The sequence below is a fragment of the Athene noctua genome, chromosome Z, assembly GCF_965140245.1.
Source record: "Athene noctua chromosome Z, bAthNoc1.hap1.1, whole genome shotgun sequence".
Classification (NCBI taxonomy): Eukaryota; Metazoa; Chordata; class Aves; order Strigiformes; family Strigidae; genus Athene; species Athene noctua.
Genome location: NC_134077.1, coordinates 80,076,889 through 80,091,616, shown reverse-complemented (window position 1 = coordinate 80,091,616; position 14,728 = coordinate 80,076,889). Strand labels below are relative to the sequence as shown.

Genomic DNA, 14,728 nt, shown 5'->3' with positions numbered 1-14,728 from the left:
TGGCACAGTGTTACTTATTACCAGATATCTTTCACAACGTTGCTTTTCTGCTGTCTTGTTTGAAAGTGGAATTTTTGTCTTTCTCTCCTTCATGAAGTTGTTTGCCATTGGATGTGACTTTCTGCCAATAAGCAGGAATGTTACCTCAATGTAAAAATTATTATCACTGTTATGAAATTTGGGAATTCTGGTTCAGATGTTCTACAAAAGGCAGTCTCTTAGTGATTAAAATGATCTAACGCGTAAGATCAACCCTGATATTACCTGATTCAAAGTACCTATTAAAAAGTAAACACAGAAATATTACTGTAGGTGTGAGCAGGGTTGCAAAACAAAGGCCAGTTTAACAAACCACAACAAATTATAAAACAGAGAATATGATTATTTGAGGGATACACATAATCTCGCCAACCCATATTTCTTCATGCTGAGACATCAATTTAAGAGGTACATTATATAGCTGATGTAACCCCAATCAACTGAGACTGTAAAAAACCTCAAAATTCCACAGTTCTTGTTTACCGGTTAAACTCTTCCAATTTCCTCAGTGAGGCACAATTCTGTAATAATGTCTCTATAGAAATAAGGTGATTTGATTCTTTTTGTTTGGACAATAAGTTACAAAGGTGGTTTTCCAGACCCAAACACTTCTTCATTAGGGAAATGAGACTATTGCCTTGTACAAACCAGACCACTAACTTCAACGGGTTCTCCAGTCAAAATAGATCATTCTTTAAGCCTTTACATCAAATGGAATGAACCTCACTAAGTCTAAAATACAAACGATCCAGTACTTAGTAAGATCAATCCTCTTCATGCCTCTCCTCCCTATTCTTGACAGGAGAATATCATAAGCATGCAAGTTAATGTACAGACATATAACAGTAGATCTTAGAATAAAAGAGGACAACCTGATTCACATGAATTGTGCAGTATGCACAAGAAGGACAGATCATTCCTTGTTTTATCTTCTTCTTTTAACTTCACTGTAAATAAACTTCAAGTAAAAAACAAAAACAAAGCATCTACTGAAAATACGGCTACCATGCCATGGTGTGTCCTCTACCATTACTTCTGTAATCAGAAAGCAAGCCATGAACTATGACCAGGAGGAAAGGACTGTTAGCCAAATAAGTTATTGAAAGATAACATGTCTATGAAATGATATGTCCAGGAAGTGTATTAGTCAACCTTCAGAGGTGTTGAAGAGTCTTGAAAAGCCATTCCTGGTTGATCTCCAAAGGATGCAGATATCAAGAGATTGCACTGTTCTGGATAGACAGATTCTTCTGTGCTGCAGTGACTGCATCAGTTGATTTAATCTGATTTCTAGCACTTTTAATGAAAAGTGTTTGGATAACAACACCTGGATTCATTCACCACCTGGTGCTTACAGATGCATTCCAAACTTCTAGTGCATTTGTAACATGTCATGGATTTCTTTTTATTTTCTGTTAGATACATCAACCACAAACCTCCCTCACAATCATGCATTAAATAGCAGGACCATTCTGACTGAAGCTTCTAAAGCCCAATATTGTTAAAAAAAGTCACCAGCACAGGAAGGATGTCAGCTTTATCTGATGTTGCCCTAATCTCTGACTGACAGTTGACTCCAAGGCTGATGTCTTCAATAGGCATTTTACCACAATCTTTCAACTATCAGACCTTAGCATATGGGGCAGCACTGAAAGAGACCTATCAACAGTGGAGATTGTCCAGACAACTGCTGAAATACGCACAAAAAAAGCAAGAATGACAGGAGATTTCAGAATACCAAAGCACTATTCTTCTAAGATAAATATTTTGCAATAGAGGCAGAAATACAGGTTTAATAAATGACAGAAAATAAGACAAAACCCCTTCCACTGGGATTGTTAAGAAAAAACCCTTTGGCTTCAAGAATGCCACTTCAGCATATACATTGATAAGCTTTTGTTTGTAGTTGGGAAAAATCTTTCATTGGTCAAGGTAGCCTTGCTGAGATCAGAACTTCAGGGTTAGCTGCTGTTATCAATATCGTCTTACTAAGGCCAAAAGATTTGTTATGGGTTTGCATTTAAACAAAAATATTGACTGAAATGTCTTTCCAGAGAAGTCAATTACAAAGGCAGATCAGTGAAGAGTCTTCAGATCCTAGGTAGTGGGCACTCCTAGGTAGGTAGGACTGCTTCTGCATGCTGAACTGAAGAGCTGTGAGTGGCAATTTTCCCTATTTCAAGCTATTTCAATCTGAGATTTGTTAGCCATTATCAGCTACATGTACATGATTCATACCAGGAACAGATTACTTCATCTACAGAATTTAGCTGCAGGAGGAAGACAATGTGTCTTTGTTTCTTCTAAAAATCTTAATCAAAGATCAGTCAGACAAGTACACTGTCATATTTATCCTCTGGACAGCTTCTTCTGCAGTTACCTTTAACTCCAGCTGGTTAGATGTCAATCAATGACTGTAAAAAGTGTTCAAAGAAATGGTATTCACAAATCACAGTGATGTAGTAAAAAGGTCTTCACTTTTATTTTCCTGTATTCTTCCCCATAACCTGTATCTGTAGACTTGCTTTGCAAAGAATTTAAATTTGAAAGAAATCATTCAGATTTTTAATGACAGTTGGGGTATATGCTAGACATTAATAAAAAGTCCCCTTTTTTGTATAAAAATGATGGCAAATTAAATAATGTGGTGTGATGTAAAGCACATTATGACAATGGCTGAATTAATAAATGCACAAACTTCACATTTGTGAAAGAAAGACTGGTAAGCTAGTATGGCCCTACCAGTTTGATCATTTAAGTGGCTATCAACATAGGTAGAATCAATTTGCTTTTTTTGATGGAGATTTTATCTAATGCGTTTTCTCTCAAACAAAACCCTATTTAATTAAGGTGTAATGCATCATGATGACAACAAATGTAAGGATCCAAATTTAATATTAATATAGTTTAATTTAAATAAAATCAGGCACATGCTTATTGCTGAGGTACAACAAGTGTATGAGTGTAAGTTACTTGGTATACACTTGCAAAGAAATGCAGTGAAATGCAAATACACCTCTTGCCACCAGGAGCCTCTATGGTAGACACTGAAAATTTTCTTCCCAGTTTCTTCAGCTACCACAGAGCAGTGAGCAATTCCTACAAAATCAAAGAGCAGGAATTCCTTTTTTATTTCATATTACAAGTTATGATGAGAAATTAGACATTAATATTACTAGTTCAGTATGCTGAAGGAATTAGTAACTAGAAACAATCATTTCAATTCACAAATAACCTGTTTATTTTAACAAGTTCACTTCAAATTTGAGAAAATTTTGAGCTGCACATTTTAAAAAGCATCGCCTACTATTTGCAAACAAAATAAACCAGATCAAAATGAAGAATCTAATCAAGACCATTTGAAGCTATTTACTTTACTAAATATCCCTATAAATGTTTTTCACTAGAAAAAAATATCAAGCATCATGTACTGACTGCATTTAGCTGAAAATAAACTGGAAAAAAATACAAGCCAATAAAAATCAACCTTTCTTTAAAAAAATCTCGAGTAAAATTTGAAAAAAATATTGAATTGTTAGGAGAGGAAGAGATTAAGTGACTATTGTCTGGCATTATTAATGTTTGGAAGAAAGCTTCAAATACTCTCTCATTTAATGCTTTGCGTTTACCATCCTTCCCATTAGTCTTGCCCCACTGGACTCTGTTTTTTATTTTGTTTTGGTTTTTTAAGTACAGTGTTTCTCGTTTCTGTAATTTTTTATGTTGACATCTTGTTGCTGTATCCACTGGTAAAAGCTGGCCAGCTATACACATATTATTCACCTTTTCCTATCTTCTCTCATTCTTGGCTTGTTCATATACAACAGGTCAGGGCTGGCCACTTGCATAACTCAACATGATTTAGTTTATTTAAAAAATGTTTACCTGATACCTGATTTAACTCATGGTCAAAACAGATTAGATCAATCATTTCAATGCTTTACCATACATGTCTACTTTACAATTAGTAATTTAAACTGATTTATTCCATTTTTCATAGAATCAACCCAGAAGATCTGTAAATACCTTGTTTTCTGATGTAGATTCACTACATTATTTGAAAAAAGACAGTATCACATGTTGCCATTAAAATATTTCCTCCAAGTTGTTTCTGTTAATTCTGTGAAATTATGAAACATCAAAAGGTTTTCTACCCCTGTGCTTTTAAAATCCAGTAGAATTCACTGCATCCATTGAAACTAGAGCTGCAAATGCAATTTTAATGACATATTCATATATTAAAGCTGTAAATGACTTTGCATTAAAGACACTCACCTGATTTCTTTAACCGGAACTGAGTACACATTAGCAGCATTTTCTCTCTTAATAGTCCAGTAATGGAGTCACACCCATATTAAGTGTATTTATCACAGAAAGAAACCCTTACTCACACAAAGTTTTGTACAGTCAGAAGAGTATGCACAGGGTCTACTCACACAATCAGAGGCCAGATGGTGCAACTCTCTTATTCACCCTACTGATAAGAAAGAATTCTTTCCACTGAACTCAGTGGGGTTTGCAAGGTGAGTGAGAGAGAACTAGCAGGATGTAAAGGTTTAGCCTTTAAGAGTAGTTTTCATTCTGAAATGCATGCTTACCTGTGATTCTCACCACTTCCAAGATACTGTGACACAGACCACTTTGTAATGACTGCAAAAATGAATTCCTCCTGCTCTCCTTCTCTTCTTCATTCCTCCTCCCAACAGAGCAGTATTTTACCTTCTAATTAATTTAATTACTTCATTCACAAGGAAACAGACAGATCATTAAAGTTGCATACTTGACAAAGCCAGTCCTACGTAGAATATGAGACAGACTACCACAGAGATATTTTAAGAAGCTGTGTGTGTTCCTTTATATTAGTGATTTTTCTGCATTTTCTTCTGCTAGATGACCACGTATATAAAAACAAGCTTTTTCTTAGTTGCTGTTTAACCTCTAAAACTTGCACAACTGATTGTATTTACACAACCCTATTTACAAAAGATGTAACGGTTCTACCAACAACACCCATGCCACCCAATTCACACAGTATGAAGTACTGCCCATTGTAGGAGAAGACCAGGTTCAAGACCATCTAAGGAACCTGAAGGTGCACAAGTCCATGGGACCTGATGAAGATGCATCCACAGGTCCTGAGGGAACTGGCAGGTGAAGTGCCTAAGCCACTATCCATCATATTTCAGAAGTCATGGCAGTCCAGTGAAGTTCCTGCTGGCTGGAAAAGGAAAAAATAAAACCCAATTTTTAAAAAGGGAAAAAAAAGAAGACCTGGAGATCTACAGGCCAGCCAGTCTCCCCTCTGTGCCCAGGAGTGGAAATAGGAGGGCACATGGAAAATAAGGAAGTGATTGGTGACAGTCGACATGGCTTCACTCAGGGCAGATCATGCCTGAATAATTTCGTGGCCTTCTAAGATGGGCTTACAGTGTTGTTGGAAAAGGGAAGAGCAACTGATGTCACCTGCCTGGGACTGTGCAAAGCTTTTGACACTGTCCCATACAACATCCTTGTCTCTAAAGTGGAGAGACATGGATTTGATGGATGGACCACTTGGTGGATGAGGAATTGGCTGGATGGACACACTCAAACAGCTGTGGTCAACAGCTCAATGTCCAGGTAGAAAGCAGTGACAAGTGGCATTCCTCAGGGATTGGTGTTGGCAACATGGACAGTGGGGCTGAGTGCACCCTCAGCAAGTTTGCCAATGACACCAAGCTGTGTGGTGTGGTCGACACACTGGAGGGAAGGCATGTGCCATCCAGAACGACCTGGACAGGCTGGAGAGGTGGGCCTGTGCAAACCTTGTGGAGTTCAACAAGTGCAAGGTCCTGCACATGGGTCGGGGCAATCCCAAGCACAGACACAGGCTGGGCGATGAGTGGATTGAGAGCAGCCCTGTGGAGAAGGACTTGGGGGTATTGGTGGATGAAAAATTAGGCTTGAGCCATCAATGTGCACTCACAGCCCAGAAAGCCAACTGTGTCCTGGGCTGCATCAAGAGAACTGTGGCCAGCAGGTTGAGGGAGGGGATTCTCTGCTCTTGTGAGATCCCACCTGCAGTGCTGTGTCCAGCTCTGGGGGCACCAGCATCAGAAGGACACGGACCTGCTTGAATGGGTCCAGAGGAGGCCACAAAGATGCTCAGGGGGCTGGAGCACCTCCACTGTGAGGACAGGCTGAGAGAGTTGGGGTTGTTTAGCCTGGAGAATAGAAGGGTCTGGGGAGAAATTATATTGGCCCTCCAGTGCTTAAAGGGTGATGTTTTGCCAGTTGACGTGGTCAACAGAAAGGACACAGACACTAAGTTAAAAAGGTAAGATTATTTTACTTTAGTTTAAAGCAGCAGAAAGAATAAGCAAGGTAATGCACATGATAAAGAACAAGCAAGGTAATGCACCTTACTACATATAGTCAGCTATAGTGATTAAGAAAGATACATCACCAATTGCCCTAATATTTTACCATCATCCAGATTTGTGCTTCAGCTGGGGTGCCCCATCACAGCAAAGGATCGAAGAACTGCTCCCAGCAATTGGGAAGTCCTACGCAGTGCATCCACTTGTAGGTGAGGTCTCCATCTTCACTGTGAGCGGGTTCTGCTTTTATACAGTTTAACAAAAAAATCATACAAAAAAGGGCATGAAAACATCTGGCAGATTGGCTTCACTTCACTCAGGCACATCCCAGATCTGGCCAGGTTCTCAGGTGCATCCAAGGAGTTCCTGTCTTCTAGGAAAGAGCTGGCTTGGGGTCCAGAAATATATATTATTTATAGTTTTCAGAGGATATTACCATGGTCATATTTCATCCTGAAATGACGCTGGTCAGGAGGTTCACTCAGAATTCAATTCCTAGGTTCACTCAGAAGTCAAGTCTGGTTCAAGGCCTATGGTTCAGGCTTTGCTTCAAAGCCTATGATTCAGGCCTTTTTACATCAGGGGGCCTACAGGAAAGACAGGGAGGGACTCTTTATCAGGGAGTGTAGTGATAGGACAAGGGGTAATGGTTTTAAATGGAAAGAGGGTTGATTCAGATTTGATATAAGGAACAAATTTTTTGCTGTGAGGGTGGTGAGACACTGGAACAATCATTCTATGATGACTCTATGATCCTGCAGTGAGGAGTTCAGGAACAGAGCCAATGATGGCTAGGAACAAGTCATTTTAAAAGTTTCATAAGAGGAAATGTTAGTCAAATATCAAGCTTCACAACTCTGCATTATTTGATAGCCCTTTTTAGTTTTCGGTGAAAAAAAAATATTATTTTGCTTGCCCCATTCTTTTTATATGACACCAAAAATAATTTGGCATGAATAGGTGCTAAAGCTTCCCTGTTGCAAAAAGAAACGAAGAAAAAAAAAACCAATCTGGATTTAGAGTTTGAAAAGAAAAGTGGTGGTTTGAACAGATGAAAATGTAGATGTGTAAAAACCGGTTGGATGGTCAGACTCCAAGGGTGCTGGTCAATAGAGTCGTACTCAACCTGGAGGCAGGTAAAAGTTGGGTACCCCAAGAATCTATCTTGGGACCTGTTCTGTTTAAAATCTCTGTCAGTGACCTAGACAAGGCAAGGGGGTGCGATTTCACCAAGTATGCAGATGACACCAAGTTATGGGGACAAGCTAATATACACAAGGCTGAGCTGCCATCCAGACGGGCCTGGACAGGTAGGAAGAAGGAGCTGACATCAACACCATGAAACTCAGTCAGGACAAATGCACAGACCTGGGAAAGCAGAAGCCCAGCAGTGATCCCAGCTGAGGCCAGCACGACCAGGAAGCATCTCTTCAGGTAAGGCCCTCGGCCCTGGCAGGGAGTGAGCTGAGCAGGGGCCAGCAGCACACTGGGTAGCAACAGTGGGCATTGATTCAAGGAAGAGAGGTTCAGACTGGAGATTAGGAAAAGGTTTTCCCCCACAAAACCAGCCACGCAGTGGAGCTGGGACACAGAGTGGTTATGCTACCTTCACCTTGGAGATTTTAAAAATTTAACTGGACAAAGCCCTGAGCAATCTTACCTGATCAGACGTCTGATCCTGCTTTGAGCAGGAGATTGACCTAGAGACCTCCTGAGGTCCCTTCCAACTTAAATTATCCTACAATCCTATATGGCTTTCCTGATCATTAAAAAAATTTGTACTAAATAAATACAAATCAAAACTACCATTCTACCTAACAGAGCTGAGACATCTTATTCTAGCCCTAAGCAGGTACCTGGAAAACTAAGAAGGGTACTTCACAGAATCACAGAATCATAGAATCAACTAGGTTGCAAAAGACCCTGAAGATCATCTAGTCCAAACATTAACCTTACACTGACTGTTCCCAAATACACCATATACCTCAGCGCATTGTCAACCCAACTGTTAAACACCTCCAGGGATGGGGACTCCACCACTGCCCGGGCAGCCCATTCCAACACCTAACAACCCGTTCCGTAAAAAAGTGCTTCCTAATATCCAGTCTAAACCTTCCCTGGTGCAACTTGAGGCCATTCCCTCTTGTCCTATTGCTTATTACTTCATTAAAGAGACTCATCCCCAGCTCTCTGCACCCTCCTTTCAGGGAGCTGTAGAGGGCGATGAGGTCTCCCCTCAGCCTCCTCTTCTCCAGACTAAACCCCCCCAGTTCCCTCAGCCGCTCCCCGTACGACCTGTGCTCCAGACCCTGCACCAGCTCCGTTGCCCTTCTCTGGACATGCTCGAGTCATTCAATGGCCTTTTTGGAGTGAGGGGCCCAAAACTGAACCCAGTCATCGAGGTGCGGCCTCACCAGTGCCGAGTACAGGGGTCGCTGGCCACGCTGTTGCTGACACAAGCCAGGATGCCATTGGCCTTCTTGGCCCCCTGGGCACACTGCTGGCTCCTGTTCAGCCAGCTGTCAATCAACACCCCGAGGTCCCTCTCTGACTGGCAGCTCTCCAGCCACTCCTTCCCAAGCCTGTAGCGCTGCTGGGGGTTGTTGTGGCCCAAGGGCAGCATTTGCCCTTATTGAAACTCCTCCGGTTGGGCTCAGCCCATGGTTCCAGCCTGTCCAGGTCTCTCTGCAGAGCCTCCCTACCCTCGAGCAGATCAACACTCCCACCCAACTGGGTGTCACCTGCAAACTGACTGAGGGTGCACTCGATCCCCTCGTCTAGATCATCAGTAAAGATGTTAAACAGAAGTGGCCCCAAAACCAAGCTGGTTTCAGGCAGCTCCATTCCCTGAGCAGGGCACGGGTGCCAGCCTTGCCATGCAGATCTTCGTGAAGACCCTCACGGGGAAAACCATCACCCTCAAGGCTGAGCCTTATGATACTACAGAAAATGTAAAAACTAATATCCAGGATAAGGAGGGCATTCCTCTTGACCAGCAGTGACTGATTTTTGCTCATAAGCAGCTAGAAGATGGACACACGATCTCTGACTACAATATTCAAAAAGAATAAACTTGTGCTGAGACTTTGTGGTGGTGCCAAGAAAAGAAAGAAGTCATCTTACACTTCATCAATAGCCTCTATACTCAATCAAATTTATATAAAATACAAAGCCAATAAAAGAGAAATGCATTGTGCTCAGGTTCTTACAATTCTTCTCATTTCGGTATCTGAACTGATCAAAGGTGAAGCAGAAACCCATGATCCAAAGACATGCTTTGTAGGTGTATTCATGTTCTCCTACTTTTATCTCAGCAGCTACTGCATTTTTCACAGAATTTGCCAGCCTTCCACCAATGGCTGGGGCAGAAAATTATATCTCTTTCAATATTCCTTTCCCATATAAATATAATTACATCTTACAGTAGTGATGAAAAGCAGCGACTTGTTTAAAAGACATCATAGGAAGGTATATTTCTGAATGAATGACTGTGGTACATTTAGGTAATTATATTGTGTAGATAACCTTTTTGGTTTTGTCTTGTTTTTCTGAATACCTTAGAGCATTGTACTGTCTTCAAATTCCACTCTTGTAGAATGATCACTTGTTTTGGCTTGTATCTTAATGAGTAAAGAACATATTTATACCATTTTATGTTTCTGTAGAGTTTTTTAATAACGTGCACTCGAGGAATACACATACTGAGAGACAAAATCAGGCATAATTCCATTATGTTTTATCCAAGGAAATAAATCCTCTGAAACAAAATTAATTGAGATCTCTAGAAAAAAAAAAAAATCCACAACTTCACACATTTTCAAACTCTTCTGATATCAAAGCAATATGAAGCAAAATATTACTTTTCTCCAAATAACAAATATTTCTTTACCTCTTGAAGTGCTAAGGCTTGGACAACAGGCCCAAGGCAGAGCTGACCTATAGATGAATCCTGTATATTTTATAACTGATAACCATTGTGTTAGTAGGTATTGTACTAGGTTATAAAAAACCTCCTATGCTGATGTAAAAAGCGCTAAAGTGCTGGAGTATTGAAGCCTGAACAACAGGCCCTGAGCTGAAGCCACTAACTCAGTACATAATCATTAACCAAGTATGTATGCTCACTAGTGAAAGATGCAGCTTAGCCAGAATATAATCAGTAGTGAGGACAAAATGCTGACAGAATGTATGCAGCTTCCCTTGTTTAGCCTTGTTCAAGGCTGAGAACCCAAGTGTTCGGCCTTATTAGAAACCCTCTTGGTTCTCCTCCCCAGGCCCCGGCCAGGCTTTAGGTGGAACCCAACAGGAGGATGAAACCAGATGTTTCCACTCAAAGAAAAGTGCAAATCATTTTGACTTGTTGATTTTTGGTATATAAGGCTGGACCCACTCACAGCGACTTTGGCAGCCTCACCTACGGGTGGAGGCACCGCGTAGGATTTCCCCCTTGCCGGGACAGGCTCTGCAAACCCTCGCTGTGACCGGGGCTACCCAGCCACTGCGGGTCTGCATGATGGTAACGTATACCAGGGGTGATGGATCTTTCCTAATCACCATTCTCCCTCTCATACAGTAATGATTCGATACATTACCCTGTATTTTCCTATTTGTTTTCTTTTAAGAGCATTATTCTGCCTTTTCTTACTGCATGTTTTCCGTATTACTCTGTTACATTATTTGGTTATCAACAGTAGAATACACCTACTCTTTTCACTCTGGTGTCCAAGTTTAACTGGTATCAGCAAAACTCCTCTTTATTGCTTTCTTGCCTTGGTGGTATTATAAATTCAGTTCTGATTTCTATGACTTACACAAAATGAAATGAAGAAAAAAAGAGGTGTAAAAAAGACAGCGATCCAAATTCTCAGTTAACATGAGTTGGTGCCACTTATACACATTTAAGCTAAATTGGACCAGTTGTGATCCAGCTCACAATAGACTATTTTTAGAGAAAAATGAGATATAGTCAAGATTATGCCTGTGTTCATAGTAATCTTGTGCTCAATCCTCCAGTATATTCTCAGAAATGTCTTTCTGGAGCTCAGTGATAAACTTTATGAAAGTTGAGGAAATAGCACAGCAGCAGATTCCATCCATAGCACCTGATCAGGGCTAAAACCAAGCACTTCATCATCATTTCTGGCAATTCTAAAGAGCAGCCCCACTGTAAAAGATGAGAATGAGAAACTGCCAAATTTCATCTCATCTCTCCTCACATTCCTTACCCTGACAGACAGTGCTAACTGGCATTCATGTTACTCTCATCTGTAACATTCTCAGCTTCACTCAAGAAATCCAACTAAGATGCAGTTTGAAGTTTTATGAGGAAAATATGTGCTTGCCCAGCGAGTACCAAAGCACCCCAAAGATTTCACATAGCCTCCAACAGCATCCTGCATGGAGGAAGGATTTGCCTGTGTTCAGGCAGTGAGTTGGGAAAGGCTTCTTCCATTCATTATGTTAATCATTAACAACAGTTAACCTAGCATATACCACTTATCACTTTTTATCAGCCATGCAAACAATCCCCATGAAACCATTTTAAAGTTATATGTACAGACATCCAGATCTACAGGTATATCCGAGCAAAAAGAGTCATGGAGATAACTATGAATTGCTGTCAATTTTCTTCTGCAGAATATGTACCCTATTATCTGTTCAATCTGATGAAGAAAAACTGGAGTTATCATAATCTTCATTGGATATCTCTAGCCCCTTAATCACAGTATGTATCGCTGCTTTATTTCTTGACCAGCTATTGCTGCATAAGGTACATGATCTGCTCTAGTGGTTGTCATTAGTTTTACCTTTTCCAGATACTTCAAAGGCTTTGCTATTGGGGGACATTTCTGTGCTGTAACATCCTGTTCAATCACCATAATATATTGTTATTTTGTTTCCTGGTTTGGGGTAAGAAACAAGCATTTTTCTATATTCCAGCTGGGAGAGAAGTGCTTCTGAAATAGTTTAATTGGAAGTTCCTGTGTTTTGTGTATTATGCCTACTTGGCCCAACTTGTCTTTTACTTCTTACAGAGAGAATAGAAATTCATTTTTAAAATATAAAAATTGATATAACAATAAAGTATTCACATTTAACAACTGCCTGGGAAACATTTTCAGTAGGCCTGGTCTTAGAAAAACATTTACGCTAATACTGGGCCACACTCATGCACTCAGTTAAAGAAAAACAAAACAGTACTTTGAGGCAGTAAAGACAACATCTGTCCATATGCTTTTTACTTAAATTTTTCACTCACTGGAATGTACAAAAGCTAATGGAGATCTTAAAACCACAGTGGAAAGCATAACTTTTGTTTTCCCCACAGAAATCAGTCTTCATCTGAGACTCAACCTGCAAGGAGTTTCTGGAGAAGACACGTTTTCCAGCCTCCCAAGACTATTGTAGCAACAGGCCTAATGAACATGTGCGGCATTACCAGAGACTTCAGATGCATCCTCTGCAGGTATCCACTTCTAACGTTAGAGGATGTATGGAAATGCAATTTAATGGCACAGTAAGAAGGTGCTATTCCAGCAACCATAACAGCATCTGGAGCCTACCTGCAGCTAGCACGTGTGTAAAGTCGGGGGGGGGGGGGGGGGGGGGTGTAAGAGGGAGCATTCCCACAACTAGTCTTTAAATTTCTGTCAGTCCAGGGATTAGTCAGAGCCTGGATCACAGCAGAAATTTAATGCTAGACTGCCTGCTGAGAAACACAATTTGTTCAACAGACAGCAGCCTGAGGGCTGTGGGAGCAATTTAGGCAGCCAATTAAAAGGGAAAAAAAAAAAAAAAAAAAAAAAAAAGGCGCCTTTTCCCGGCAAAGTTGACAGCTATTTGTAGAAACTGACATTTCACATGCTTGCTGAGCATACAAAGCAGAAGCATTTCTGGATATTAAATTCTGGCTCGTTCTGTTTCTGTTCCCAAGGTAACAGACAGCAGGTCAGAAGTTTTACATACAATCACTTTAAAAAATAAGCTTCTCTCTTTCTTTAGCTCGTTCTCCCATACAAGCTGCTATCGGTGGACAGATTAAATTTAGTTACCTGATTGCATTTACTGCTTTAAAATTATTTTCAGCCCTGCTTTGAAGATCATGTAAGTTTTTCCTAACCGCTCTTCCTGATAATCCTCCTTTCATACAGAGATTAGGGTCTCTCTACTTCTGGCCCCTTGGCGGTGGTGCCTTGCGAAGGCAAGCGATCTTTTAAGCAGTATTTAAGAATAGCGCCGTAGCGGCGGTTAGTGCCGCGGGACCCTCCGCGGCCTGCCCTGCGGCAGCGCCGCGACAAGAGCCCTTCCCGCGGGGTGCGGCGGCCGCCAGGAGCCCGGGCCCGGCCGCTCCGGCGCCCTCCCGCGCCGCGGGGGATGAGGGCAGGGCGCACGCGCCGCGCGGCGAGGCCGCGGCGGGCGGGAAGGGCACGAGCGCCGCGCCCCAGCGCGCGGAGGGCGGCAGCCAATGAGGGGCGCGCGTCCCGCTTCCCGCGCGGGCGGCGGCGGCGGCCTGAGGTAAAGGGGGGAGGCGGCGGCGGGTGGAGGTGCGGCATTAGCCCGGGGTTGGTTTGCGTCTTCACTGCTCGCCGTTCCCATCCCATGTCGGCACTCAGCCACTGCCGGTTCTTCACCGGCTTTGAAAACTGCGGATTTAAAAACATGTGGTGCTGACAGAAGTACCCGGTACTGCGTATTTCACTTCCTGAAAGTGGTGTTCCCTAGAGTTCTTGGAGAACGAAACAGGATCATGTTCTGTGGTTTTGTTCCTCCTTAAAAAAAATAAAAGGATTTTAAGTTTGCTTGGATTTAGGTCTATCCTCACAGACTAGATAGCATTTCTCAGTCCCACTCTTCCCATTTTAAATTGGAAACTTGAAACATACCCAGTTGAGATGCTTTTGATGTTTGCTGATTGACACACCCTTAAGAAACTAGTAGTACCTTAAGTGGCTACTAAGCAGTTTACTACTAGTCACTGTATTAATTCACCATTATATAACTGCGAGTAATAATTGTAATTCTATTGCTTAGTATTTGTATGAATGCATAGTTATATTGCTATAATGAAATCTAAATGAGTGATACACATCTATTAAGTTGCAGTTCTATACCCTATCCTGCACTTAAGGTACAAATCCTCCTCTCCCTCCTCCTCTCTCCCCTCTCTCTCTCTCCCCTCTCTCTCTCTCCCCTCTCTCTTTTCCCCTTTCCTCCCCTCTCTCTTTTCCCCTTTCCTCCCCTTTCCTTCCCCCTTTTTCCTTTTTTTTTTTTTTTTCCTGAACCTATCTTTTTACCTTCCCTACACTTCCTTTTCTTTGACCAGACTCCTC

General features: G+C 41.5%; 1 protein-coding gene across 1 annotated transcript in view; it reads left to right on the top strand.

The window, feature by feature from the left end:
- The first annotated feature begins 7,633 nt into the window (after positions 1–7,633).
- Positions 7,634–14,728, top strand: part of SHOC1 (shortage in chiasmata 1) — a 65,205-nt gene continuing 58,110 nt past the window's right edge. The window contains exon 1 of the mRNA XM_074932725.1: positions 7,634–7,708. Within this exon, the coding sequence (XP_074788826.1) occupies positions 7,634–7,708 (75 nt within the window). The remainder of the gene's footprint in view (positions 7,709–14,728) is intronic.